This window comes from Malus domestica, chromosome 10 (assembly GCF_042453785.1).
Source record: "Malus domestica chromosome 10, GDT2T_hap1".
Classification (NCBI taxonomy): domain Eukaryota; kingdom Viridiplantae; phylum Streptophyta; class Magnoliopsida; order Rosales; family Rosaceae; genus Malus; species Malus domestica.
The window spans coordinates 1313300-1339382 of record NC_091670.1 but is presented as its reverse complement, the minus strand read 5'-3'; the positions used below and the strand labels follow the sequence as shown (position 1 = coordinate 1339382).

At 36.6% G+C, this 26083-nt stretch overlaps 2 protein-coding genes across 2 annotated transcripts; both read right to left on the bottom strand.

The window, feature by feature from the left end:
• Window positions 1–220: 220 nt before the first annotated feature.
• On the bottom strand, window positions 221–18245 carry LOC103444543 (nuclear pore complex protein NUP160). Its single transcript, XM_008383494.4, has 27 exons — window positions 17644–18245; window positions 17415–17547; window positions 17072–17333; window positions 16838–16898; window positions 14870–15027; window positions 14431–14516; window positions 12348–12452; window positions 12142–12236; window positions 11439–11559; window positions 9939–10121; window positions 9623–9815; window positions 8954–9528; window positions 7634–7796; window positions 7273–7547; window positions 6970–7157; window positions 6733–6809; window positions 6296–6642; window positions 5843–5911; window positions 5419–5737; window positions 4942–5070; window positions 3984–4092; window positions 3835–3906; window positions 3584–3719; window positions 2096–2203; window positions 1828–1968; window positions 756–929; window positions 221–664 (listed from the first exon to the last, which is right to left on the bottom strand). Exons 1-27 carry the CDS (start codon window positions 17841–17843, stop codon window positions 623–625), a joined length of 4521 nt encoding a protein of 1506 aa, XP_008381716.2. The 5' UTR covers window positions 17844–18245; the 3' UTR covers window positions 221–622.
• A 2091-nt stretch (window positions 18246–20336) lies between these two features.
• On the bottom strand, window positions 20337–24766 carry LOC103429431 (ATP phosphoribosyltransferase 1, chloroplastic-like). The gene is made up of 10 exons (XM_008367583.4): window positions 24247–24766; window positions 24039–24152; window positions 23076–23141; window positions 22873–22980; window positions 22659–22742; window positions 21788–21889; window positions 21540–21653; window positions 21381–21461; window positions 21103–21222; window positions 20337–20611 (listed from the first exon to the last, which is right to left on the bottom strand). The coding sequence occupies exons 1-10, from the start codon at window positions 24508–24510 to the stop codon at window positions 20516–20518; spliced, it is 1149 nt and encodes a 382-aa protein (XP_008365805.2). The 5' UTR covers window positions 24511–24766; the 3' UTR covers window positions 20337–20515.
• Window positions 24767–26083: the final 1317 nt, after the last annotated feature.

The following is a 26083-nucleotide window of genomic DNA, read 5'->3' as shown; positions in this document are numbered from 1 at the left end:
GTTAGGGTTGACAACCTTTGGCACAACTGAATGGTTGCTTCTTTGTAATGCAAAGGTAACAAACTCGAATCGTGAAAATAATGTGCTTATGATAGACGTTTTTCCTGATCCTCGCAAAACGAGAAGCTTTGTTGGTTTGAGATCACCCTTTTTAAATAGTGTTCGGGTTGTAACAATAAAGCTCCATTTCTGTAGTAATATGTTTGTGTATCTGAAAAAGTTAAGGGTATAATGCACATCCATGATTTAGGTTTTTTATTTGTGTGTAATTTCGTCCGAAGAAGATCGGGTTTTTGAAGGGCAATACATTTCCCCAGATGAAACTAATATCCGCTTTGAAAGTTTGATCATGTTTTGTATCTATACAATACAAGAAAGGGGAGCAGAAATTGACACCAACTATTTTCCAGTTGTCTTGAGAACTACACAGGCGATCGAACTTTTCGACTGACTGAAAGTACAGATGCTAGCTATAGTATACAGACGCTCCCGTCGATGCCAATTTGCCATTGTAACTTGATAGCATTGCCTCGTAAGAGCTCATGCATATCTACATTGCAGCTGATGCTCAACTTCAAGGTTGAATTCAAAGAGTGCCCATCTTGTTAGCTAAACGAATCTCTCAACTAAAAGCAGAAAGCACATCCTCTGAGTCTACTTTTACCTGAAAACGACAGAGGAACCATATTGGGCACTTGTAGTGAAGGTTAAGAGTCCATCCCCATTAGTAGCTGTAGATTGAAAATATGGCTTACCAGTTCGAGATGGCTCAGCAAAGCTCCACGTAACAAATTCTTGAGCTTGTTACACTGATCTACCATGTGGCCTGAACTGATCAATTCCTCAAGTTGGCACCACAGACGCTGAACTGCTGTGTATGGAAACCAGACTGCAAATGGTCTTTTACGCTTGACTATGTCAGCCGGTCTCTGTAGAATAAGAACTTCTTAAGTTAAACAACCAGCAGAAATCAACATGAAATCAGATGCTGCACCTACCATACTAATGACATGCAATCAACACACACTACTTTCGCGTTAGTTTTTGTCCTATCGAGAATCTAATGTACTTTACAATCAGCACAACATCCAAACAATTTAATCTCTTCTTTTCTTTAACTTCTCTATACATATATCATTCTAAAGTTGCAAAAACTCAGGTATTACGCACAAGAACCACTTATATTTTGATGGAGGACTGTTATACAGAATAATATGATAGGGGTATTACCAAAAAGAGGAATGCTAGTCAGGAGAGTATAAATGGGACTTGGTCGTACCCAGTGCACAAGGCTCCCGCTTTACGCAGGGTCTGGAAGAGGTGAATGTCGGGTAGCCTTACCCCCATTTATGGAGAGGCTGCTCCCAAGTCTCGAACCCGAGACCTACCGTTCATGGGCGAAGGCACTTGCCATCGTAAATGGGACTTGGTACCACCATAAATTTTGCCTTCCCCAGAGACTTGTATATCCCAAGAAAAAACTAGCAATAACCGATTTTTGGAGAAAAAAACAAGACCCCCCACTACCTCATCAATTACTATCTATTACATTTCTACCCCACTATGAAGCCTCACGAATTCCCCTAATTCAATGGCTGCCATCACTCCAATCCCATCCCCTCCTCCCTCTTCACCCACACCACCACCATCAATCAAACCCACCATCGTAAGTTCATACAAAGAACCTCAAACTACAAATAAACCAAGCTTCAGCATAGAAATCAAATAATGGCATGAATTTTTAAAATGCGAGGTTAATATCATGGGCAACTTTTAGCAAGCAGGAATGCAGAAGCTCAAGATAGAAAAGAACAAGCTGCACTTTACCATTGATGCAAGGGGTCCTATATACTCGAGCAAAAGATTTGTAGCTTCTCTGTATCGACCATAATCAACATATAGTTGGAATAATAATGCTGCATTTGATTCTTGGCCTGTCATCCCCCACGTCTTTTCCTTTCTTCCATCCTATCAAAACGCAAGTCGGTCACAAGGGTATCATGTTTGAGAGAGAGAGAGAGAGAGAGAGAGAGGAATATAAATTTTTGTACAATGTGGCATCCTCTTTTATTTACAAAACCACCTAGAGAGTTACCTTGAACATCTTTACCAGCCAAAGAGGCAATTCGATTTGAGGATCCGTACGGAGAAGAGTTTCAGCAACAATTACTGGTAAACGGGCATGGAACACTTTATATTTGTCCTGCATATTTTAAATACATCAAAAGGGAAAGATAAGATGAAAAATGCTTAAACAAAGCAAACAGACAAAATGATGGGGAAAGATGGAGAATGAACTAAACTCATTGTAAAGGATACGAGTATACAATTTTCCTGACTTATTAAACATATTTTATGGACATATTTGACTTCAAAAAAAGGGTAGAAGCACCAGTAAAGGTGCCTCAGCTACAATTATGTTGACAAAAATAGGAAGAGAATAAAAAGCATTAATGAAAATTTGGTAAACCTAAAAGACATTAAACAGAATTAGATGACAGAACTATTAGAATATAGGAAGTGAAAACTTTTAATTTAGGAAGCTGGATCACTAAACACACTAGGAATCAGAAAGGGAAAGATAAGATGAAAATGCTTAAACATTCTTCTATTGACCTGGCCGAATCCTAACTCATTTTTCCACCCGCACTCACCACATGGGGCTAACCCGAAGGGCTCAGTTACAATATACAGCCACGTAGAATTTGAGTATAGGATTATGAACATAAATAGACACTTGATGCTTTGAGACATTCATAATAAATAGAACCTTTGAAAATAAGTTCATAGTATTTAAATCTTCAGGTAAAGCTCCCATTTAACAAAAGATTGTAAACCAAAAGATATTAATAGCCACCTATACTAGAGTCAACCCGCCTATCAAGTCCAAATTTTAACTTCAAACAGAGGGAAAACACCACCCCTACGCCTATCAAATCCGGTTTCTAACTTCAAATCACATGACAAGTAATTTAAGATCCTTTTTTCGATATTTATACAGATTGAAAGTCTTTCTGGATATTTAAGAGCCTTTATTTGTATTTTTTTTATTTTATAGTTTAGCAGATATTTCAGGTAGTGTGGTGTGGTCCATCCCCACCATTTGTGTAGCTATTTCTTCTAAAAATAATTTGTGATTCATCTTCAAAATAAAAAGACAAGTAATTCAAGTCAAAGCACTTGTGAACTCAAAAATGTAAAATCAATATTAAAAAATATCATATAGATGTCAATGATACCTTCTGAGAGAAAATAGAACTAATATGTAAATAATGCAGGTGCACGATACCTCAGCCACATAAAACTTAATGAGTGCACATTCAATCATTTTCTTTTTTGTTCCTTCTAATTGGAGATACACCATTAAAATCTTTATATGTAGTTGATCATGGCATTCTAAGAGAAATAACCTGCGCTGTCTAAGAGCAAATATAGACGGTACTTATTGTTTTCTTTTTCAATAATGTGAAATTATATCCTAATCCTTCTTATCATTCATAAAAGTTTCCTTCTAATATTTGATAAAAGAACGTTGAGGGTTAAGAAGAAGCTTAAAAAGATTGAAGACGCCAAAGATACATACAAGATAAAGCTCAAGAGTTCCCCATTGATTGATTCCCTTGGATTGTTGTTTTGTAGAACCCACATCAGGTGAACCATGAGCAACCACTTCATCCTTTGATGAAGTCAACAGAAGACCATGCGCTCTGTGATCATCCCTGAAAGTTATGCATCACGTCATTTAGATTCAATTAAAAATAAATTAGTACAACATCAGGATTGTACACTTTTTAAAGTATTTAAGCCAAAATATGAGGAAAATATTTATCTTACCCAACCCATGAAGAATCAACTCTATGTGAACAGCATTTCACTGACATGGCAGAGAAAACTCTTTCCAATCCCCTGAAGAAAAGAAAACTCCAGGTTTTATGCATTACAAAGGAAAAATAAGGTGATAATATTATAATATAGACCTATACCTCTTTAACTCTGAACCTTTGAAGAATCTTAAAAGGACTGTAAATGCCATATCATATAAATTCGCCTGGATCAGAAGATCAACAACCTCTAGTGGTGTTTTCTGGGTTCCTGAAGGAAATCATGGAAATGTCAACAATTAATAAACAAGAAAAAGAAAAGGGAAAAAGCAAAGAGCAGAAACAAAAGCAAACAATTTCTTCCAAACCAGCTACGAGATGTAACATGGAGCAGCATGGATATAGTGGGATAAATTGGCTCTCTCAACAAAAAAATGCTTAACATACATGTAGGGTTTGTGAGAAGTGTTTAAAGGTGATAAGTTACAACATTCAAGAAAAAAAATGTTGCAGGGAACTTTTGGAAACAAGAATGAAATTTTGGAATTTGGATACTAATAAATGGCAAAGAAAAGAATATTCATGATTGCTTCTAAAAGTGTCATGAGAACTGTGATCACTGCTGACAATATAAAGAGATTTAAGAATAATAAATTCTTGTCTGGTGGCTGCAACAACTTGACCATTGTAACAGAAAGTTCAAAGGTTGGTGTATGCTAGCACTTCATTCCAGATTTTTCATTTAAGAGACATAACCTATTAAATGTATACACATAATTATACAAAATAATATTTCCATGCACATTAGAATTCAGTTTTGATTTAAAAGATTAAAATATCAATACAACTGACAATTCTGGCTAGATTTCCTTTACCATAAGTTAGATGTGAATTGTGCAAGTTTGAAAATACAAAACCTTGAGGTAAATAATTAGTACATTGCTGACTGAGATGGTTAACTTTTTCCCTTATTTGCACATATTCCAACAGCTTAAATGGTTAATTAGTATAATCCATGGGAGTATCACACAAAAAGGTGGAATAATGTTAAGGATTGGTAACCAAGGTTTATTTATGGGGAATCTTGTATATAAGAAATTAAGCTAAAACGGAACTTTACCACTAGATGTAGGTTTGAGATGTGCCAATGAAAGCAAATATTCTGCAGAAGTAAGCACATACTCGTCCTCCATCTTCTCTATACCGACATAGGATTTCCATGTTTGAGGATAAGCATTGTTGCTGGCACCTACAATAAAAAGTAAACCTGTTTAACTGCTTCAAAACAGAACGGTACACAATGCAAATGCGAACCAAGATAGATTAGATTGCTGTATATGAGGTACATATCTATGTCTTTGTATGTATACATTCATGATATGACTGGTGAACAAAAAATCCATCCAGGAAAGTACTTAATAGGATATCAAATCAGCCATTGAATTATGATCAAATTGTTGGTTCGCAAGAATTTTTTGCTCATAGGTATGTAGCAGCTAAAATCAGGTACTTATTTATCAGATACATATGGTAGTAAAGACTCAAAAGAACAATTAAAGATATAAAGACAATGAAAACTGGTCGTTGCATTATTTACTCTGTTCATCTATTGCAAATTTGGCCTTTTTACTCGGATAGTGCTCATTGTGAAGAGAATTTATCTCAAGTAGTGGATCAATCCAAGCATAGGCAGGATGAACAAGATGAAGTGCATTGATAGCAGAAGAGAGCCCATTCAGAATTTCCTTTAGTGCCAATGATGTGTGCTGGTAATCTTTCAGAGCTGTTTCCGTTCTCAAACGAGCAGAATATAGGTACATGTAGCTTGCTGCTTTTCTCCAGTTATGTCGATGCATTTCAAATGCATAAAGCAACTTGTATAAGTTTGGCTTTGCTAAAATATCTGAACAATCTGCCTGCATATTTAAGAAAGAAAAAAAGTCACCAGGACATAAAAAATGCAAGAACCTACATTAATAATTCGAAATACAGTACCCAATTGGCTCTAGATTAGACCATACCTTCCTGGCAAGCTCGTGTTCTACCTTTTCTGTAAGACCAATAAATGGTAGCTGACCACCACAAAGAATCTGCAACAAATGACAACACAGGAAATTTTAGTAATAAGAAAGACCTCATCAGAGAATAAGCCTAACTGGTACAAGCTTGCACTGAAAATTTGAAAAATAAGTTCCATACCACACATTACAGAAAACACAATATTCAAATATTTTGCCGAAAAAAAAAATATGACAAAGCACATAGTGAGTAGAAATCATTGTAGCCATCAGAACAGATTGACATAGTATTGAAACATTATCGATAATATCGATGATGCGCCCGTTCTATATTCAAGAACGAACGTCCTGCACAGAGAATTTTTGTATGGGTAATATATTGCAAATTAGCAAAAACAAAAACTGGAAAAGAAAGTCACAAGTAAACAAAAGTTAGTTACAAGTTCGAATAAAAACCTTTATGGCACCACGGTCATAAAGAACAATTATCAGACGCCTCAAGCAGATGTACTTGCTCTCCTCATCTGGGTTTGAAATTATTGAACAATATGCATCATAATAGAGATTAAGATCTAAAGTAAACTTGAAGACATTTGCCCAAAGTCGTCCTTTGATAGTATCTACTGATTCATTGACTAGGTCTCGTCCATGCAGCTCATCTTCTACACTAAAAGCTTCCTCAACTTGCTCAAGCGCAGCGAGAGCAAACTGACAAGCACCTTCGCTAATATTATATTGCTCAAATATCTGCATAGCCCACTGATAGTAATGAAGTCTCCATGCCGAAGCTGACAAGCTACCAGCTAAAGAGAAAGGTAAATGAAAGAGTTAATAAAAAGGGGAAAACAAAAGAATAATTAACTGTTTAATATATAAAAGTTTAGTAAACTCACCGAAACCAAGGTTTGGCAACCCCACTTCCTGAGGCAAACCCTGTAAAGCCTCGGATGACCCTTTTCCAGATGAAGCTCTGAATAGAAAAATTAAACTATAAGTCTTTATTAAGAAAATCAATGAGCTATGCTTAAGTGCAAATGAAAACATTATGCAAAAGAATGCACATAGAATACCATTCTAGAGTTACCTGTATGGGGAAGGTGACAGTCAAAAATTTATAAAACATAGAATACCTGAAGAAACAACGAACAGCTTCAGTGACTTTCCTCTCTTTCAGCAATCCATGCAACCCACGGTGTGCCTGAGCAAGGAAGCAGCACCCTAAAAGATGATGAAGTATGCACCATCCTCCCTCTGTATCCTGGATACTATGAGATGTCTTCTCCTTTTGTAAATGTGCCTCCACAATTGTGAGTAGGCGCTTTAAAGATTACAGAAAAGTAAAAAAAAATGATGTCAAGTACGTAGTTAAACAAAAGTATTCTCAAAGAAGAAAAGTTCAATGGCTAGTGGGAAACTGTAAGTAGAGCAATAACCTCGACGGCATCATATTGCCCATGCCTTAGCAGGATCAAAGCAAGATCTGTTGCACGGCTGAGGAAGGTAAAGGATTCCCCTGTGTGGCCCCAGATGATCCAGCTAGCAAAGTCATGCATTGAAATGATAATGTCATTCACATCTGGTATGTCTCTTGAGGAATCACGATTCTGGTCTCTAGAGGAAGTTTGAATACTTGGTAAGAATACAAAAGCCAGAGTGAACTCACACTTCCCAAGCTTCTCATTCCATGTTCTTCTTCTCATGTTGCTATCTGAACCATGGACAGGGATGATCATCAGAACAATACTAAATCAGCAAAATTAGAAATTAAGGACCCATTAAGAAGCATGACCCTACCAATTTGTAACAATGAAAGCTGAGAGCTGAAATCCTCAATTGCAGCTGATTCAGACGGTGTGGTGGCAAAGAAATGGATAAGAAGCCACTCAGAAATGATTTCTTGAATCATTGGAATCAAGTCAAATTGAATTTTGGATACATCATCATGAAGCATATGAATCTGCATGCAAAACCCAAAGAAATTTTAACACGTCAATTGATCAAATTTTACCGGAAAATAATACCCTTACCATGGAATAAGGAGTTGTATAAAAATGAGAGACTAAAAACGAAATGCTATTAAAGTCAATATACTGTTTAACTTGACAAAGTGAGCACTGCAGTAGACTTAATGATGAAGGTTGTGAATAAATTAAAGATGCAATGTAAAGTATGCATGCACAATTTTTTAGTATAGCTCGATCGCAGAAAGATCTCGTTAAGGGTTTCTAAGAGAGAAAAATGAATCCAATTCCAATTTTTATATTTAGTCATTGTTTCTTTAATGAAGACAATGGGTAATTTAGTTGAGTTGCGTATTGTAGTTGTATCATATTAATATAAAGTCCTGTACTTTTTTTATGCTTCAAGAAAGAAATCAAATACTCACCTTTATTTTCCTGCCGAAGAAATAAAAATATGATTACATGCATTTAAGATTACATAGCAGTGGAATCCACTCAACTGTATAGAGCCAGCTTGGTGTGTCTTGAATTAGGAAACAAGCAACTCCCTCATATATTTTGGACTTGATTTTGTATAAAATATGAGCTAATGGCAAGAATTAAACATTTATTTTGATGACAAATTAGTTTTGGGGTTCTTTTGCAAAGAAATAAGTTGAGGACTCATACTAACATTTTAAAGGATTAAATATGTAAAGTTGGGGTAATTCTCTCTTTCAAGCGTGTTGGCCAGTGAGAATCAACCTAGTAAATGGTCCAGATTCGCAGTCTAGCAACATAACTGCTTACTTCTAATAAGTAAAGGTTTGGTTTGCTCGACCCTCTGTTTGTTTTTGCATGGTCTGGTTGTCTTAGCTTTCTTGATGAATCTTTAAAACTAGACTTCTTTGCTACTGCTACTGCTATGTGATATTACTTTTGTAATGCAATAAAATCTGACTTTAAAAACAATCACAATAATGCATACAACCATGCGACATGCAAACAGGGAACACCAACATAAACATACAAATAAATAACGAAAATACTTGTTTCTTAATAAAAGAATTATAAAATAAATATAAAAAAAATATCTTTACATGTAGTAGGTCTTGCTAAACAGAATTGAAAAACAAAAACAAAGTAAAATAAATAAAAATGAAAAGAAACTGACCTGCCCACTAATGCTCACTAGATAGCTTAGAAACAGAAGAATGTCGAGGGCGGACTCAAACATAACCTTCGCAACTTGAGAAGTAGCCTGGACCAAGATGGAAGCATTGATATCCAACGACATTTCAGCATCAAATTTCGGCATCATTTTCCGAGGTATGAGGAATTTTAGATACTTCTCAATCACATTTAAAATACGACTCCATGTGCCAGATTTCTCGTGCAAGGCGTGAAGAGATAACAGCATGTCAATAGAAAATTTCCTCAAGTTTTTATGATCTGCCAAGGTTTTCTCCCAAGCAAAATCGGGTCCAAGATCTGATATATGAAGCATTGCTACCGTTGAACTATATCCAGATTCTAAAATCTTCAACAGGCGAGGAGTAATTTCCTCAGCTGAGATAACTCGTGGTGCGCTAACAAATGATTCATAAAATATAGCAGAAGCTGTCTTTCCCAATTGTTGGCTGACATTAACAACACATCTGAGCATTTCAACGAGCACCTCATAGTCAAGAGCATCATCAAATGAATCCAACTCAAATCCAGCAAGATCGCCAAGATCATCAGAAGTACCTATACAAGTAAAACAAAAAATATTATGTCTGAAAGCAGAAATTAAAACTTAGGACCTGTCTCTATTCAAATAAAGCTAGAATAGCTGACATACCATCAATAAGCCGCTCAATATCCTCCGAACAACGAAAAAGAGATACTGAGTTCTTTCTGATCAAACCAAAAGTTCCTGTGTAGGAATCAAGAAGCAAACCATATGGTGCATTGCTCTTGCACCAGTTTTGGAAATAGCGAGAACAGAAATTTTTCCAGCAGCAAAATATTGATGTTGAATTGTCATTCACTCCCTAGACAACATACAACATACAATGTTCATCAGTTTAATAGCATCTCCGGATCATTCCAATCCCCTCCGGGGTGTCACATGTGTATGTCTGTGAAAGAAAAATAATTAAAACTACAGGGCATACCTCATTTTCAATCAGGGAAAGAATTTCCTTCTTCAACATATCGGCTGTTAGAGACTGGAAATCTGAATCACTCCAGTGCCTATTATAATCCAGTAAGGTTAAGCGCAAAGCAATGTTATGATGAACCCCAGGAAGAAGCAGCCTGCGTAAGTAAATTGAAGATACAACTGGTACAATATGCTCCTGCAGAATTTGCATCAAGACAAACACATAAGCAGCATATTTAACATATAATAGCTTCCAGCATGGCAACAATTGGCATCTTACAAAAAAAAAAAATTTAAAAAAATTGTTTAAAAATATTTTGTATAAATGTTTGAAGTCAAATCATACACTGGGTTAACCCCTTCATCCCAACTATTATATCTTATCTACATCTTCAAAAACTCTTTGGACTAATTAAGATCTGCCAGTACAAACCCAAGGAGAGTAGACATCCTCTTAAGAAATATAGCTAATCTCATATTGTAGTTCAATGATCCAAAACATGTAATGTGTAGGTCCCATCCAAGGATCTTTTCTACACACACACATAAAGTAAATAAAACAAAACTGAAGGCTCCAAGACTAAAGCTAGCACCCACTCAACCATATCTTCAAAAGAGAATGTCCATTTATTTTTTAACCCAATTTTATTTTATGCCATTTAGTCTTCTAACAGTGATAAATAGACGACAGTTTTTACCATAAATATTAAAATGATGAAGATATCAAATGTTTGAGACAATTTGACTCTGCTTGATTCAGACCATTCAGGGCAATGAACCACATTGTCTGGCGGGCCCTGCAATTGGTTCTTTACTTCTATCTTCGAAAGCAGATGTCTACATTAGAAGCTCTCGTACATATTTACTCAAGAGTTTGTAAATAGCAGCTTTTTTTTTTCTTTGCAGAATGTTAGGTTGTGGAAATGCTTTACTAACTCATGATTAGAACCGATGGAATTGAATTCAAATCTCAGCCAATGTTTTCCATTCCTGACCCACTTAACCCACCATCTGTTAGCTTGATAGAAACGTTCAGCCGAGTTCATTTTTATCTGCTAGCTTATTCAAGGTTCAATCTCTCTCTAAGGTAACTCACAAATCTTGACACGTAAAATCTAACAGAGAGATTTAGCGCATCAAGACTCAAGCGAATGAAAAGACTGGTTGGGATTAAAAGAAGAAAAAAGAGGGATATTCAATCCGAGCAGTTCTTCTAATCCTGTGTGGTTACTACTGCCGGTCTGCACCAACTCCACAGCTTCGTCCACGACAGAGACAACTCTTTCAAGTAAAGGCATCCATATATAGAAAATGCATATGCTGGTGGCATGTGAGTTCATCACAATAAAATTTTGACGACGTTTCTGATTACATTTTATACACCAGGAGAAGATTTTCCAGCTCTTAGTAATATAAAGCTGTAAGACAGTAACCCTGACAATCCTGGGAAGAGATATGAAGGGGGGAAGCCTTGTCTATTAACAATAAAATTTAACTGATACAAACATCATACCTTTGAAGATGACAATATTGAATGCGCCAACAAAAGAAGGTCATCTGAAGAATGGTCAGAACTTTGAAACAACTGATCTGCAACAAAGTCCTCCTGCAAAGCGTAAGAACATGCATCTTCCCTGGAGATTTAAGGTTATGTCAATCACACATTGAAAAGACAAGCATTTACTGTTGACCAAAAAAATAAGATATGGGTTTGGACAGCAGATTCCTACATGGTTACACCTACAAAAGTTTACATTAAACATAAATAAAAGCGAAAGCTCAAACAATCATGTCTTGAAAAGAAAAACACAGTGTGTGCATGAAGAAAGGCATCAGCTGACCAAGCCAGTTTCATAAACAGAAGTCAGAACTGGTTATATAATAGTAGAAGGTACATACATACAATTCACACTTGCATGAAGTGCCACCATCATGATGCCCTAAGTTGAAGAATTCAGACTAGTTAATGTACTTAAGTTTATTGCAGCTCTCATAATAGAGTACTCTCATTCGCCAGATAATATATTCCTAGTTCATCTTTTTCCTCCCTACTAACAATTTATGTACAAACAATACAAAGGTGTGCCCTAGGCCCCCAGCACACAGGGAAGCATTCAAGAGAGACCAATGAAAAGGAAAAGAAATACAATGCCACCCTAGGTAAGAAAAGGACTGATACAGAGTCACTAAAGATTAACAGGGACAAATTCACTTACGTATTGACATTCGTCAACAACTTGTGAAGCAGTAATCCATTATTTGTCAGTATGCATATCTTGTCAGATGTAAGTTTGACATCAACCCATCCAGCCTATGAAAAAATCAAATTAATTGCACATATGGTGCAACGAATATAACTTCAGCCAAAAGAAAGTAAGGAAGTGGGATTGACCAAAACAAAGAAAAGAAAAGAATTATTTACCTCATCCAATTGGATATTTTGTGCTGAAGGTTCCAGCATTATAACGAATCTTTCCTCAAAATGACAACGAAAGCTATATGCACAGATCATCTCCGAGCTGATTTCCTTCATGATTGGCCCAAAGAATCAATCAGAATATCAGCAAACAATATAAACATAATCTCTGGATTGTGTCACTAATTGCATATAGAAGATTCCTCAAGTCATGCTACAGAAAATATTACTAACTTACACAGTAAAACCTCTATATGGTCAAAATGTTGGGACCAAACCAATAATATTACAATGAGGTTGTTACTTAATAGAGGTGTAGTTACTAGGGGTGGTTCGGTATGGGATCCCAAACCGAAAATAGGATCCCAAATCCCAAACCGAAAATTTTTGGGACGGAAATTTGAAGACCAATCCCAAACCAAAACTTCGGTAGTCCCAATTTTCGGGATTCCCAAAATATTTTCGGTATTTCGGGGTGGTTCAGTATTCCCAAATTTCATACAAATTGAAAACCAATCATTCATACCACGTCAAATTAACATGTAACAAACCCAAAAATAAAAAAAATAAGTTACAAACCTCATATGTTCAGAAACTAACAATACAATTTTTTGATTTTTTGTTGAAGAAATAGACACATATTGTGGGAGGTTGGCAATAAAGGGCTATGGTTACTACCAGTAGACCACACCAATTATATTGCTACAAGTAGTTAGCAACAATTCAAATGTATAATATTATATATATACACACACACACATACATACATATACATATAAATGTATAATAATATATATAATATTTATTTTCAGATTGGTATGGGATTACCAGAGGTCGCACTTGGTGCGATGGCAAGTGCCTTCGCCCATGAGCGGTAGGTCTCGGGTTCGAGACTTGGGAGCAGCCTCTCCATAAATGGGGGTAAGGCTAGCCGACATTCACCTCTCCCAAACCCTGCTTAAAGCGGGAGCCTTGTGCACTGGGTACGACCTTATTGGTATGGGATTACCGAAACATCAAGGAGACAATACCAATTCTCGTACCAAAATTTCAGCATTAGTTCGGTATGTCATCCCAAAAACTTTGGGAATTTTGGTTTGGGATTTTCGGGAATTTTTTCCAGCCCTGGTAGTTACATAATTTAATTTTTCACTTAGTTATCCTTAATGAAAGTTGTATGGAATATGGATACAAAGTACAACATTAGTAGTGGAGCGTGTCAATTTCCAAGATGAAGACATTGGGAAAAGAGTCCCAAATACCTGGTGCATACATGTTCTAGTATTCTCTATAATGCTTCTCTTTCTAAGTAAGTTTTATAGACAGTTAAACACATACCTAAGTAAGTTTTATAGATAGTTAAACACATACAGTACAACCGATGCAATGACTTGGTGCTGAAGCCAAAATGTCTCTAGCTTCCCAAGCATGTTTACATCTTCAACCAATTCAGTTGATGCCTGCAAAGCTCGAAGCCGAGGCATCAACCCTAAAGAATAAATCACTGTCCCATACAACATTAGAGAAATATTTTACTTCCTTTGAAATTTTTATTGTCACATTCCAAATTTTTGGACTTATTGGCAATTAATACTATGTGGAGGCAAATTCCTTTACACGGGACTTTGAAAAATTGTAACTTGTTATAACATGGAACTTATACTATATATAACTGGCCAAAGTCTTGGGATTGGAACTTTTTTATGACTAGATGGGGTTATTCCTATCTAGAGTATCGCTATAGAGATTTCTAAAACTGCAAAAAGTGTCAATTTCCCTATATCTTTCCTATATTTTTTGGGGAAAAAACCCCCCTATAAGCATAGAAAGGAGGAGAAAGGGAAACATTTCCTCAAACCCAACATTTTACTTCCAAGTTCAAATCACATAACAGATTACCCTGTTCATAATTTATTTCACAAGTTTACCCTTAACTAGGACTGACGTAAAAAACAGTTTTGAGTAGCAAAAATAAATAGAAATATTTGTAAGTACAAAAAGAAGACATAGAACAGTATGGAGGACATTACAATGGAATTTCACCATCAATAGAAATTCAGATTCATAGCACTTATTTCACATTACGTACCGAAGTCTGCCTGTAGAAGATTGCCAAAGGAATAATGTTTGAACCACTTTCAACATGACCAATCCATAACCTTTCCAATGTAGCTCCTGGAAGTAGATTCTTTGTTAAGGAGAAACAATTATATGTTCTACTAAATTAGAGAACAAAAAGTTATACAAGAAACTATGTTTCCATATATACACCAATTCTTTTGAAAAAAGAGACATTATTGTATATCTTCTAGTAAATAATGCGCATACATAAAACAACAACATTCTCATCAAATAAATGTTCCATCTATGCCAAGCAATGCTAGGTTTAGCAGAAATATTCCCTGTTAATAAATTTTGTATTGTTATCCCCAAAAAAAGAGCACCTATATACAAATGGAAAGTAGATGGACAACATAAACAAGTAGGCATTAACAATCACAAAATGAATGGGGAAAATCAATACTTGCCTGCCAGTGTCGAACTGTTCATGTTATTACTAAAGATCCTGCTATGACATGAAAGATCCCATACCCGTAATATCCCATCAGAATGAAGCACAAATACAAGTGGCTTTTCATGAACGAAACACATTGCCAAGTCTTGCACAGCTGCTATCATCCTTCCCCTGCATTATATGTTCAGCTATATGTATTCAATTTCAATCACATTTCCAGGGGATAGAAGAGTAATTTTATATATATATTGCAACATAAAACTCTATAGTTCAAGGAAGAAAACTATAGTGTTACTCGTGTTTTTGAGTAAATATTGTAGTCATTTATCAGAATATGCTACAATAAACAACACAACTAGCATTTCACACATTGTAACAAAAGATCCTACTTCCAATTCAAAGAGGAGCGGACCAAGTTAACTCATAGTATTATCTTTTCTATTTCATTTAACCTACAGGATTCCAAACGTAAAAACAGTAATATACCAATAAAAAGAAAAATGATCACATTTTGGCATTCAAGAATGGTTAATTCACAGGATAACCACACAACGAATACTCAAATGCTACTTGGGATTGGGAATTGTCGGTATAAGAATTAGAAATGAAAATAAATAAAGAAAATAACCTGCATAATCTGCAGCCTTTGCCATCCAGCTTTGAAGTCAAAGAAAAGCTTAGTGGCATGATACAAATAGAAGGATACTTAAGTTACAAAAGACCGTGAAAAAGATCCAGGGGCTAATATATCGTAATATTATGTATATATAAGTGGAAGCTTTGATTCTGGCCATGTGGATGTCTGATTTGACAAAGCTCCCATTTCATTTTATCCCCAAGGGAATATGTAAGCAATTTCATTTCATTTCACATTTTATTGTTTAATCTGACCAAATAATAGATGACATATTAATTGATTCCTAGCTCTTCTCACCCGACAATATTAAAACCTTGATCTCTAAATTATGCCTCCAACATCAGTCACAGAATGAAGTATAAACTTGTTTACAGCATATGAAGCAAAAGAGTTCAGAGCCATGTATACTTGTATATTGTTTTAATTAAACAAAGCATTATAAATGTCAAATAAATAGGCAAATAAATAGGCTATGCTACACTTAGAACCATTCAGTAACACTTAAAACTCAATTTTTTGAAAAACAGAAAATTAATTTCAAAAGGAAAGCTGCACAGTAAAGTGAACAAGAAATCCACCAGGAGCAGGAAGAAAAATAACACTATTACAGAAAGCTCGGCTGTGAGAAAAACCTAGAATAATTCGGACACTGCAGCCTTCCAGTCTAGTATAATGGTCGATAAAGATATATTCCTGAAAGTAGAAGATACAGAAGCCCAATGTGTTGCCTAATGCTTGACCTTTTCTAATACCTCTTCCACTTCCAACCCCTAACATCTTCAAAAATTAGCTGATTTCTTTCTGACCATAGCCCAAACAATACCCAGCACCAGACAGCCCCATAATAATTTAGTCCACCTGGTACTCTAAACTTCTTACTCAACGACTTCTCAAAAAAAAAAAATTTCTCGCTCAACAAAGCAAAGTACTCCTCTGGCGCCACCCAACAAACATTAATCACATTAAATCAAAGATCACCACAGCCTCCAATTAAAAGGACACCAGGGTGGACATAAATATGATCTCAAACATTAATCTTATTGCATAAAGCACACCGGTGGACATAAATATGATCTCAACCTATGTTTTTGGAGTAATCGCAAGTGTTGACCCTCCCGTGTACCAACACCAACCAAGCCAAAACATTTGAAATTCAATTTAATCATCTTTGGCAACAAGTTAAGATTCAATTCGCATAGACCAGAATGATCATCCACAAGCATAACTTCACTAATTACTTAAAACAACTTATTAAATAATCACAAGTAACAATAAGACAAATATGTACGCAAACTAAATGTTTTTACTTGTAAGTTTTTCTGGTAGTATAGTTAACAAGCGTACCTTGACATGAAACCCCACAAACGACCAATTCCCAATTCATCCCGCAGCTCCAGCGCAAAACCTATGGGAAGGGGAGAAAAAAATTAGAATTATAGGGTGCAAAATAGCAGCATGCTTAACACCAAGTCCAAACCACTAGATTGATGAAGCTGAAGGAAAGCATGCTTAAAGCAATTGAATGGTTACAAGGGCACACAACACAAGAACCAGACAGCATGAGGAATTTGATAATACCAGGAGCAGTGGGATCAAGTCTGCCCAGTTGGAAACAAGCTATGGATCCATCATCCCTCCCAACTACAAGGCACCCAGATGGTGTTCCTGCAGCACTTGTTACTGGTACATAGGCGTTCATATTAAACTTGGCAACCTCATCCTCCCGGAAAACATAGCGGGACACATAAGTAGAGATGGGTCCAAGTTTGAAAAGGTAAGCCATCCCCGAGACAGTCAATGCATAAACCAAGTAGGGGTGGCTAGTAAAACCCATATCAACCTGCAACGTACATAACAATGTATGACTCATTTTCAGAGAGAAACAATACAGTAGAGTAGACAGTAAGAAATAAATTCTTACCTCACTTTTACAAACACGAACCAAGGGAGATAGCGCTTCTGGAAAAGTGATTCGAAGTCCGACTTTGGGGAAGTCTTTGGTAGCACTGAGCTCGAATAACTCGAGTTCGTGAGGATGGTCCTTGTGAATTCTCCTGTTACAAGAGGCATAACAAATGAACAATGTATAAAGGAAAACGCACAAACTCGAAATAGGTAGAGAGAGAGAGAGGGGGGGAGAGAGAGAGTACCATATGAGATGTACAGGAGGGTCTCCAATGGCGACGGAAGAGGCGATATCGTCTGTAAGAGGAGGGACACAAGTACTAGCAGCAGGAATATCAGCATCAGTGGAGGCGTCAGAAGGAGGAGCAGAGATTCCAATCCATTTCAATGAATCGCTGCCGATGATTGGGACCTCCATGCCTGCCAATGTCGACCTGCTTCCCATCTTCTCGTACTAATAGCCCCCAAAACCCTAAAACCTAAAACCCTATTTCGGGAAAAATCTTCAAATCAGTAAAAATGAGTGGGCAACTCAGGCGGCCTAGAAACCCGACGAGGTGCACCGGGTCCTTAAGATGGCGGTGGCGACTCGGCGAACGACGCCGTAGTTCAACTTGGCGGAGGGCGGGAGAAGCAGAAGACTAGTGGTGGCGAACAGTGAAGTGGGGGAAAATGGGTTTACATTATGGCTTACTTGTTAATATGGATGGGTCCCATGGTTCTCATGGGCTAATATGGGCACATGACCCGAATAATTAGGGTTGGGTAATAATTCCGAGTCGAAAATGTGAGTTTTTGTCAACTACGGGTAAATGTTTTCTGCTTGTCTCACTTGCGGAAGCTTGTCAAGTGATCAATACTGTATTCCTCGTTTAATAGCATTTGACATATAGTGAATCGGTGGCATTGCAAGAAAGCTCTAATTTATGATGTGAGGAGCCAAAAAATATGTTGTTTTATATTATTGTTGAAGGCCAGGCTCTTGAGGATAGACTGTAAGGCCATCTCTAACCGAGGGCTGGCCAGATGGCTCGTTTTAGCCCTCTGGCCCTCCAAGATTCCCCAAGATATTAATATTTTAATGAACAGTACATGGCCATATTGGCCTCCGTCTCCAACCGAGGGCCAAAGGGCCAGAGGGCTCGTTTTAGCTCTGTCACAAAAAACCGTCTCCAACCGAGGCCCAAAGGGCCATAGGGCCAAACATAATTTATTATTTAAAAACTACAATTTAAATTCAAATCTAACGGCTAAGTGACGTCAACATGATGTCAGCTAGCCGTTGGTAGCTGACATCATGCTGACGTCAGCTAGCCGTTGGATTTGAATCGGCTCCTTCACAAAGCTGAAGACCGTGGGTTTCCGGGCATGTTGTTTAAGTTTTATGTTGTTAAATGTTTTTTTTATGTTGTATAATTTGTATGTTGGTTAATGTTATTTAATGTTGTTTCATATTGTTTAATGTTGTTTCATGTTACTTAATTTAATTTAATGTTGTATAAATGGCCTAGGAAGTTATAGGAAAAAAATAGAATTGAAAAAAAATATGAAACAAATTTTGTGAAATAGAAGTTATAGGAAAAAAAATGGAATTTAAAAAAATATGAAACAAATTTTGTAAAATAGAAGTTATATGAAAAAAAATATGAATCAAATTTTGTAAAATAGAAGTTATAGGAAAAAAAATAGAATTTAAAAAAAAATTGAAACAAATTTTGTAAAATAGAATTGAAAAAAAATATGAAACAAAATTTGATTCATATGAAAAGAAAAAAAAAGGGAAAAAAATAAGTTTAAATTCATAAAAAAAAAAAAAGTTAATACAACGGCTACTAGCCGTTATATTAAAAAAAAATTCAAACTATTAGTGTCGGTTATAACCGACACTAATAGTAATTACAAAGAAAAATTTTGCTTTTGAATAACTATTACTGTCGGTTATAACCGACAGCAATAGGAAAACATTAAAAAAAAATAGCCAGCCCTCTAGCCCTCTCTGATCCCGTGGGGCCCTCCCAGATTCCAGAGCCCTCTGGCCTAGCTCTCGGTTGGATACGGTTTTAGGGCTATTTTCGGCCCTCTGGACCCTTCGGTTAGAGATGGTCTAAGTTGCATTACCTAAAGGTGTTTTCACGTTTGATTGTGGGAGGGGTTCCAAGTTGCTTATTGGTGCTGTTAATGGAAGCATTTTGGCTCCCTAGAAAACTGAAAACCTTGATGGTTAATATCCAAAAATTGGCTTGTCAAGTTCAAGATATTGTTTTTCGGCATGTCTTCCATGAAGCAATTTGTGGCAATTACTCTCTCCTAGATAGGTCAAAATTCTTCCATTTGGTTGGACTCGCTCCCCTCGGGTGCTCGTTTGAGTTGGTTTTTAAGAATAATAGTGGTTCGAGTTGCCTAAGAAGCTTTGTGCGGTAACTTTCTCAATAAGTTCCTTTAAAGTTGAAATTGTTCGCCCTCTTTATCGTCATATGAAGTTCATCTTTATCGTCATATGAAGTTCATCTTTATCGTCATATGAAGTTCATCTTTGAAAAAAAAAATCATTCAATTTGAAAACCACCGGTGCGAGTTTCTTGTTAGCGAGGTGGCAGAGCACGTCGTTGCATAGCGAAGCAATTTCGAACCACTTGATAGCAAACACGGGTTACGAGCGTTACTTAAGACAATAATTCCTTAGCCCTTCCAAGGAGGTGCACAAAACACAGCCCTAATGTTTCATAGAGTTGCTAGAAACAATGGCTTCCATCATAGTAGGCGCTCAATAACAAAATTACAATGCACGTAAAATCGGCTTCAAAACTTTAATCATGGTTGGATAATTCTGAAAGACAAATGCATACAGATGTTCAAAATCCACGAATATTACACATAATGGTACTGAAAAATGGTAAAAAAATTGAGAGTTGTCGTCGGACTAACCAAAATAGGGATATAGAGGATAAGAAAAAAATCGCATACAAAACGGAAATATCTTTAAGTCACTACTCCGATTACAAGCCAAGTTGTCAATCCAAAGATAGGTATCAATATGTGTTTGCTCATCAAACTCTTAAAAACTGCCATAGCTACAGAAAATTACAACAAACCGTGCACATCATCGGCTAGAGAGAACTAGAGGCCAAGCTTTGTGAGAAGTTCACGCCATCTTGGTGTTTCTTCATCAAAAATGTAGGTCAATGGGGAAATTAGAACTCCGCTGCCTCCAATCTGAACAAATTAGAGCAAGGAGATTAAACCCCGGTATCCAAGGGAAGGAAAATCCTTCAGTCAAACATGGAATCAGATTCAAAATTTCAGAACAAGAAAATATGTCTTGCGCACAAGAGGCAGGCACAATGATATATGCAGCTAATAGGTAGGCAGAGAAACTTCAAACCCAATATTCACAACCAGTTCTAATTTAGAACCATTATTCCAGCATATTAGCAAATGACTAACTGAAAAGTAAAAAACAGTTTCGAACCAAATTTCAACAACAACAAAGCCTTATCCCGCTAAGTGGGGTCGGCTGTATGAATCCAGAACGCCTTTGTGCTAGGTTTTGCACCAAGTCTTCTGTTAGCTCTAAGTATTAACCAAATTTCAACTATCGTTTGTAAAACCATATCAGAGGGAAGATTTGGACAATTAAAGAGAAGAGTTGGCTTTCATTTTACACAACATTGACCAACAGTTTTATAATAAATATCAAGGCTCACCGCTCTCAGTTGTTGAACGGACTTGTAGAGTGCCTTTTTTGGTACACATATGACTATGGCATAGTAATCGGCTGCAATTTGCCCACCACGTTTGCAAAAAACTGGACTTATGGTGGGTCCCTGCATGTGTAACCATGTATATTATTTACAAACTCATCAGAAAAATTAAAAAAAAAAGGATCGGTTTATATATTATAATGATAAAAGACCACTTATTATGATATACTGCAACTTATGATTCAGGGTTAGATGGAGTGATGCTTCATTTCAAACCTCACCTGCAAACCAGATAATGATGGCTGGCTCAAGACTCGCTCAGCCACTTCCGCTGCACTATTTCCTCTCATATTTGCAGTTACCTGCCATAAATGTGTAAGAAAACAAGAACTGAAGGGACAAAACTGGATTTTTATTTTTTAAAGACATGCAATACGCACCGTGAACTGACCCTGAGCCCTTAGATGTGCCTCTAATCTTTCAAGAATCTCATGTGTCGTGTCAAGGGCGCTTTTCCTTTGGATCAATGACTTCTTGCTTGCAACAAGAACTGCCTAAAGAAATTCTAATTACAACCATATGAGAAGATATAGAAGGAGCAGGGTTTTGAACCAGCTCCTTCTAGATGCATGCTTAAACCTACGAGATCACATGCTTGGAAATATAAGCCATAAACCAAGAAGCCTACCTGGCTTTGTAACACAACTCCCCCATCAATCTCTTTTAGGTTGTTCTCCTTCAGCGTCGTCCCACTACTCACGAGGTCCAAAATTGCATCAGCTATCCCCATCTAAATTTAAAAGAGAGACAAGCAGTATTTAATTATCTTCTCCCCAGCTTCAGATTTCAAGGCCAACAACACCACATCAAGTTACATTTACATGTTACGTGTTTTTTCTAAACGAACATTATTTTCTAGTTGTTAAAATATGGCCTAATTAGTAGAGTTGTAGTGAGTTAGTATTATCCTATTTTGTAGTTAAATGGCATTTGATTGGACTAATATGACACCATATAAAGGTGTAGACGTCATGGAATAAAGGGAAGAGAATCATTACACAAAAAAATGTAAAGTTGGTCAAGATCTCCTCCATAAACCCTAAATCCCTATTTTCATTATTCTTCACAACCGTTTTCCACTGTCCATATCAGTACAAAAGGTTGACCATCTCGTTTGAGTCAACTACCTAACCACAAAGTCACTGAATGTATTGTCATCTTAAACTTAAGCATGGATTCAGTCGATTCAAGCAATATCGTCATCTTAAGATTTTTAACTGCAGCAACTAGAATCCAATAGAAGTCTGGACTAGTATAATGTTCAATGAGACAGCTTATGTTTAGATATTGGTAAGTAGATGATAAATCAATAATCTATGTTTTTCATCGAATCGAATCATGAAACATTAAATTGAATATATATATATATATGCTGGCAAATATGTGTCATGCTTTATACTACACTTGGAGCAATGCAACCTCATTATAGGACAATGCTCCACATAAATTAAAAACATCCCACCAAATTTTACAGTTACTCTGACAAAGTACATTCTTACCGCAGGAGCTGCCTCGAGTGCTCCATCAGCAGTTGAAAAACTCACATGGTTCAATCCATTATCTTTCATAAATTTAGGACCAAGCTGCAATAGAAGAAGAAAATGAAAAATGCAAACAAAACCCTTATTTCCAAAGAGACAGCAAAAGAAACTTGTTCCCAGCGTAGAGAGTGAAGAATAATACAAGAACAAAAATCATAAATACAATGCATACATAGGTGAAGCCAGTAGCAACTCGGAGAGGTTTCTCTTTATTCCATTGAGGCATTTGTGCTAGCTCTGTCAGTGAATTTATATTTTCAAAAATCCCATATTTCGGAATCTGAAAAAACAAAGGATATTTGAAATTTTGAAGGTATTCAAGATACAAGTGGAATAATTGGAGTCTTCAATTTGGGAAATGAAAAAGCAACTCACTGCAAGGGATAAACGGCAGTCCCCATAATCAAGAGCATCATGAACAATGATAAGATCTTCATTCCCCTAAAAGACAACTTTGGATGATCAGCTTTCCATTCTCTTTGAATGAATAATATCAGTGATAAACGTTAAATATCAATGCAGTAGTTCATATTCATTTTGGATAACAAAAATAATAACTACTGAAACATTCTTAAGTAGAAGGCCAACATTACTGCAAGCAATTTTCTTGACACAATGTATGAAATGAAAGAGTTCCATACCAGAAAAAGACCTCCATTTCCAGTTGACCAGTCACGACTCACAATTCAAAAACTAAAAGTCCAGAGATACTAGGAGATGGTCCTAGTTTCAAATTCAGACGAACTATACTAGAGCATCCATATGTATTAGAAGTGATGAAAACACAGATACCATAATGCTTTATGAGCTGTTAGTCCGCACTAGTGCGTGCATATGTTCAGCTGTTTCTGGTTCTAACTTATTCCCTGGTTTGTCAACCACAGTCCTGGGTCTTCCCTGAACTAATTAAAACAGGGAAACCCTACTGTATTTTAAACGATTCGCTTTCAACCCAAATGATAAGCTTTTTAAACAACAGTGTACTTCTTCAGAATCATTTTAGATAGCTAGCAGATTTCTTCAAGAGAGGCAATGACTGCAGTTAGTGGGAAAAGGCTTTATATAGCCGAGAGCAATGGCGTTCTATGATTCATGTAGCCGACCCCACTTAGTGGGAAAAGGCTTTGTTGTTGTTGTTGCATGCAATGACTGCAGTTAATTTCAGAACATACACAAATCACTCCAATTTCGTGACATGTTATCAGTCCATATTCATAGCAAGTTGCAAAACTTGTAACGAAATTCAACAAAAATGAAAACAAAGGACAACCCAATGACGTAAACAATTGAAAAAACCCTAAAATTAATAAAATTGGATTAACAGATTGAGATATCTACCTCTCCGTATTCACTGACAGTATCAAAACCCGCAATGCCAAGGTCCAAGTCTCCGGACAACAATTTCCGCACAATGTCCTTCGGCCGTTGAAACCACACCTCCAAGTCCGAAAGCTGCACGCAGTAAAATTCATGGAAAATCAAATTAATTTTTACCATAAACAAAAAAAAAAGTAAATTTGAAGGATATTTGATGAAATTCAGGAACCTGAGGGATTTGGGCGACGTATTGACGAGGATTGACGTGCTTGACGGACAGCTGGCAGTCCTTGAGGAGATCAAGAGTGTCGGCAGCCATACGGCCTTTGCTGGGCAAGCCGAGGCGAATCTCGTTCCGTTCGGCAACTCTGCCGTTCACTGCTTCCGCCGCCGATTGCAGCTGCGAGACGCTGCAGGTGATGTGGAAGGAGGGGGAGACCGGGACATAGCGGGTGGGGAAGAAGGGGCTCTTTGGCAGGTTTGATGCCAACATGTTGCTCTTTTTTATTGGATATGGAAATGTGAGGAGTCGAAGACGGCGGCGGTACGGGGAGGGAGAGAGAGGGGGGTGGCTGATGGCTTAGAATATTCAAGGTTGAGAGAGAGAGAGAGAGAGAGAGAGAGAGAGAGAGAGAGAGGGTGGCTGGTGGCTGGTGGCTGAGAATATTCAGGTTAAGATTATAAGTTAAAAGTTGTAGTTATGCCACTTGAGTTTCAGTACCGGTGTCTTATGTTGGGGAGATTCTTGGTACGACGCGGCATATCCTTGTTACGTGACACCACGCTGTCACATGATTTTTTTTTTTTTTAGGAAAAAAAAAGAATTCAATTAAGGAGAAGCTTCGAAAGCATCAGATACTTTTAACAAACGATATTATTTGTAAATGGTCATTTATCACAATGGTGGAAGGGTATTGAATCATGGGAACTTTAACGAAAAGTTCCTGGTACTGTTCACTTTAACGAAAAACCACATTTTTACACTAAAAAGTCAATCATGGTACTATTCACTTTACCTTTTATTTTGTCCTTATCATTAAAACTCAAAGTTTTCAAGCATTTTTCATTAGTTTTCCTTTGAATCATTACATGACGGCGTGGGTTCTGAACTTCGTCGGTAATTAATTTAACAAAATCTATCGTTTAACAAAAAAAAAAAAACAGATATTATTTATATTAATAGGTGTGGTTCGAACCCCGTCGGTAGCTAATCTAACAAAATCTATCGTTTGACCCAAAAATAATAGACGATATTATTTATATTAATGGGTGGGGTAGACTATGTGGTTTTCAAATTTGTATTTGGCAAGAATTGAACTTAAATCTCTCAAATATGTATATTGTTGCAATTATAACTAAGTGAATATTATTAGCAGTGAAATTTGCTTCATGATTCCATTCCATTTAATTAAAAGAAGAAGGCAGTCATTTTATGCGTCTTTTTTTTATTTATTTGTTTTTTAATTTTCTTATATCTATTTTGGGAGGGCATAATTTCTTTAGGCTTTTTAAATTCAAAAAAATACACAGCACAAAATATATGTGGAGGAATCAAATCTAATAAATTGATGGGATGACTTGACACATTCCGACCCGGAATGTCAACTAGGACTCTGAATTGAGCCTTGCTAATTGACACCTGGAAGGTGACGGAGCCATAAAGTGTAATAATGTGGAAAAAGTGAATAAATTTAAATTTAAAATTGCATAAATTCAAGAGTGCGCTGTGAGCGAAAATGAATCAATTTCACACGTGATGTCAGAGCATAAGTAAAGTACAGTAAATGTAAGATAATAATTATACCATCACAAGGAGCCACCTGAAATGGGAGCACCACAAGTCCTCATCAATACAGAACTTTGCTACTAGAACCTAGAGGGGTGCAAACTAGAAAGTGTGACTGGGCAAACAAAGATTTTCAAAATCACTTCAATTATCAAAGATAGTAACCCCTCGCCGTAAAACCTGTATAGTCTCCATAACATTATACTATGTAGAAACATGAACTTAAATGAATACTAATGGTAAATCCAGAAGTATACCACTACCCAGCATCTCATTAGCA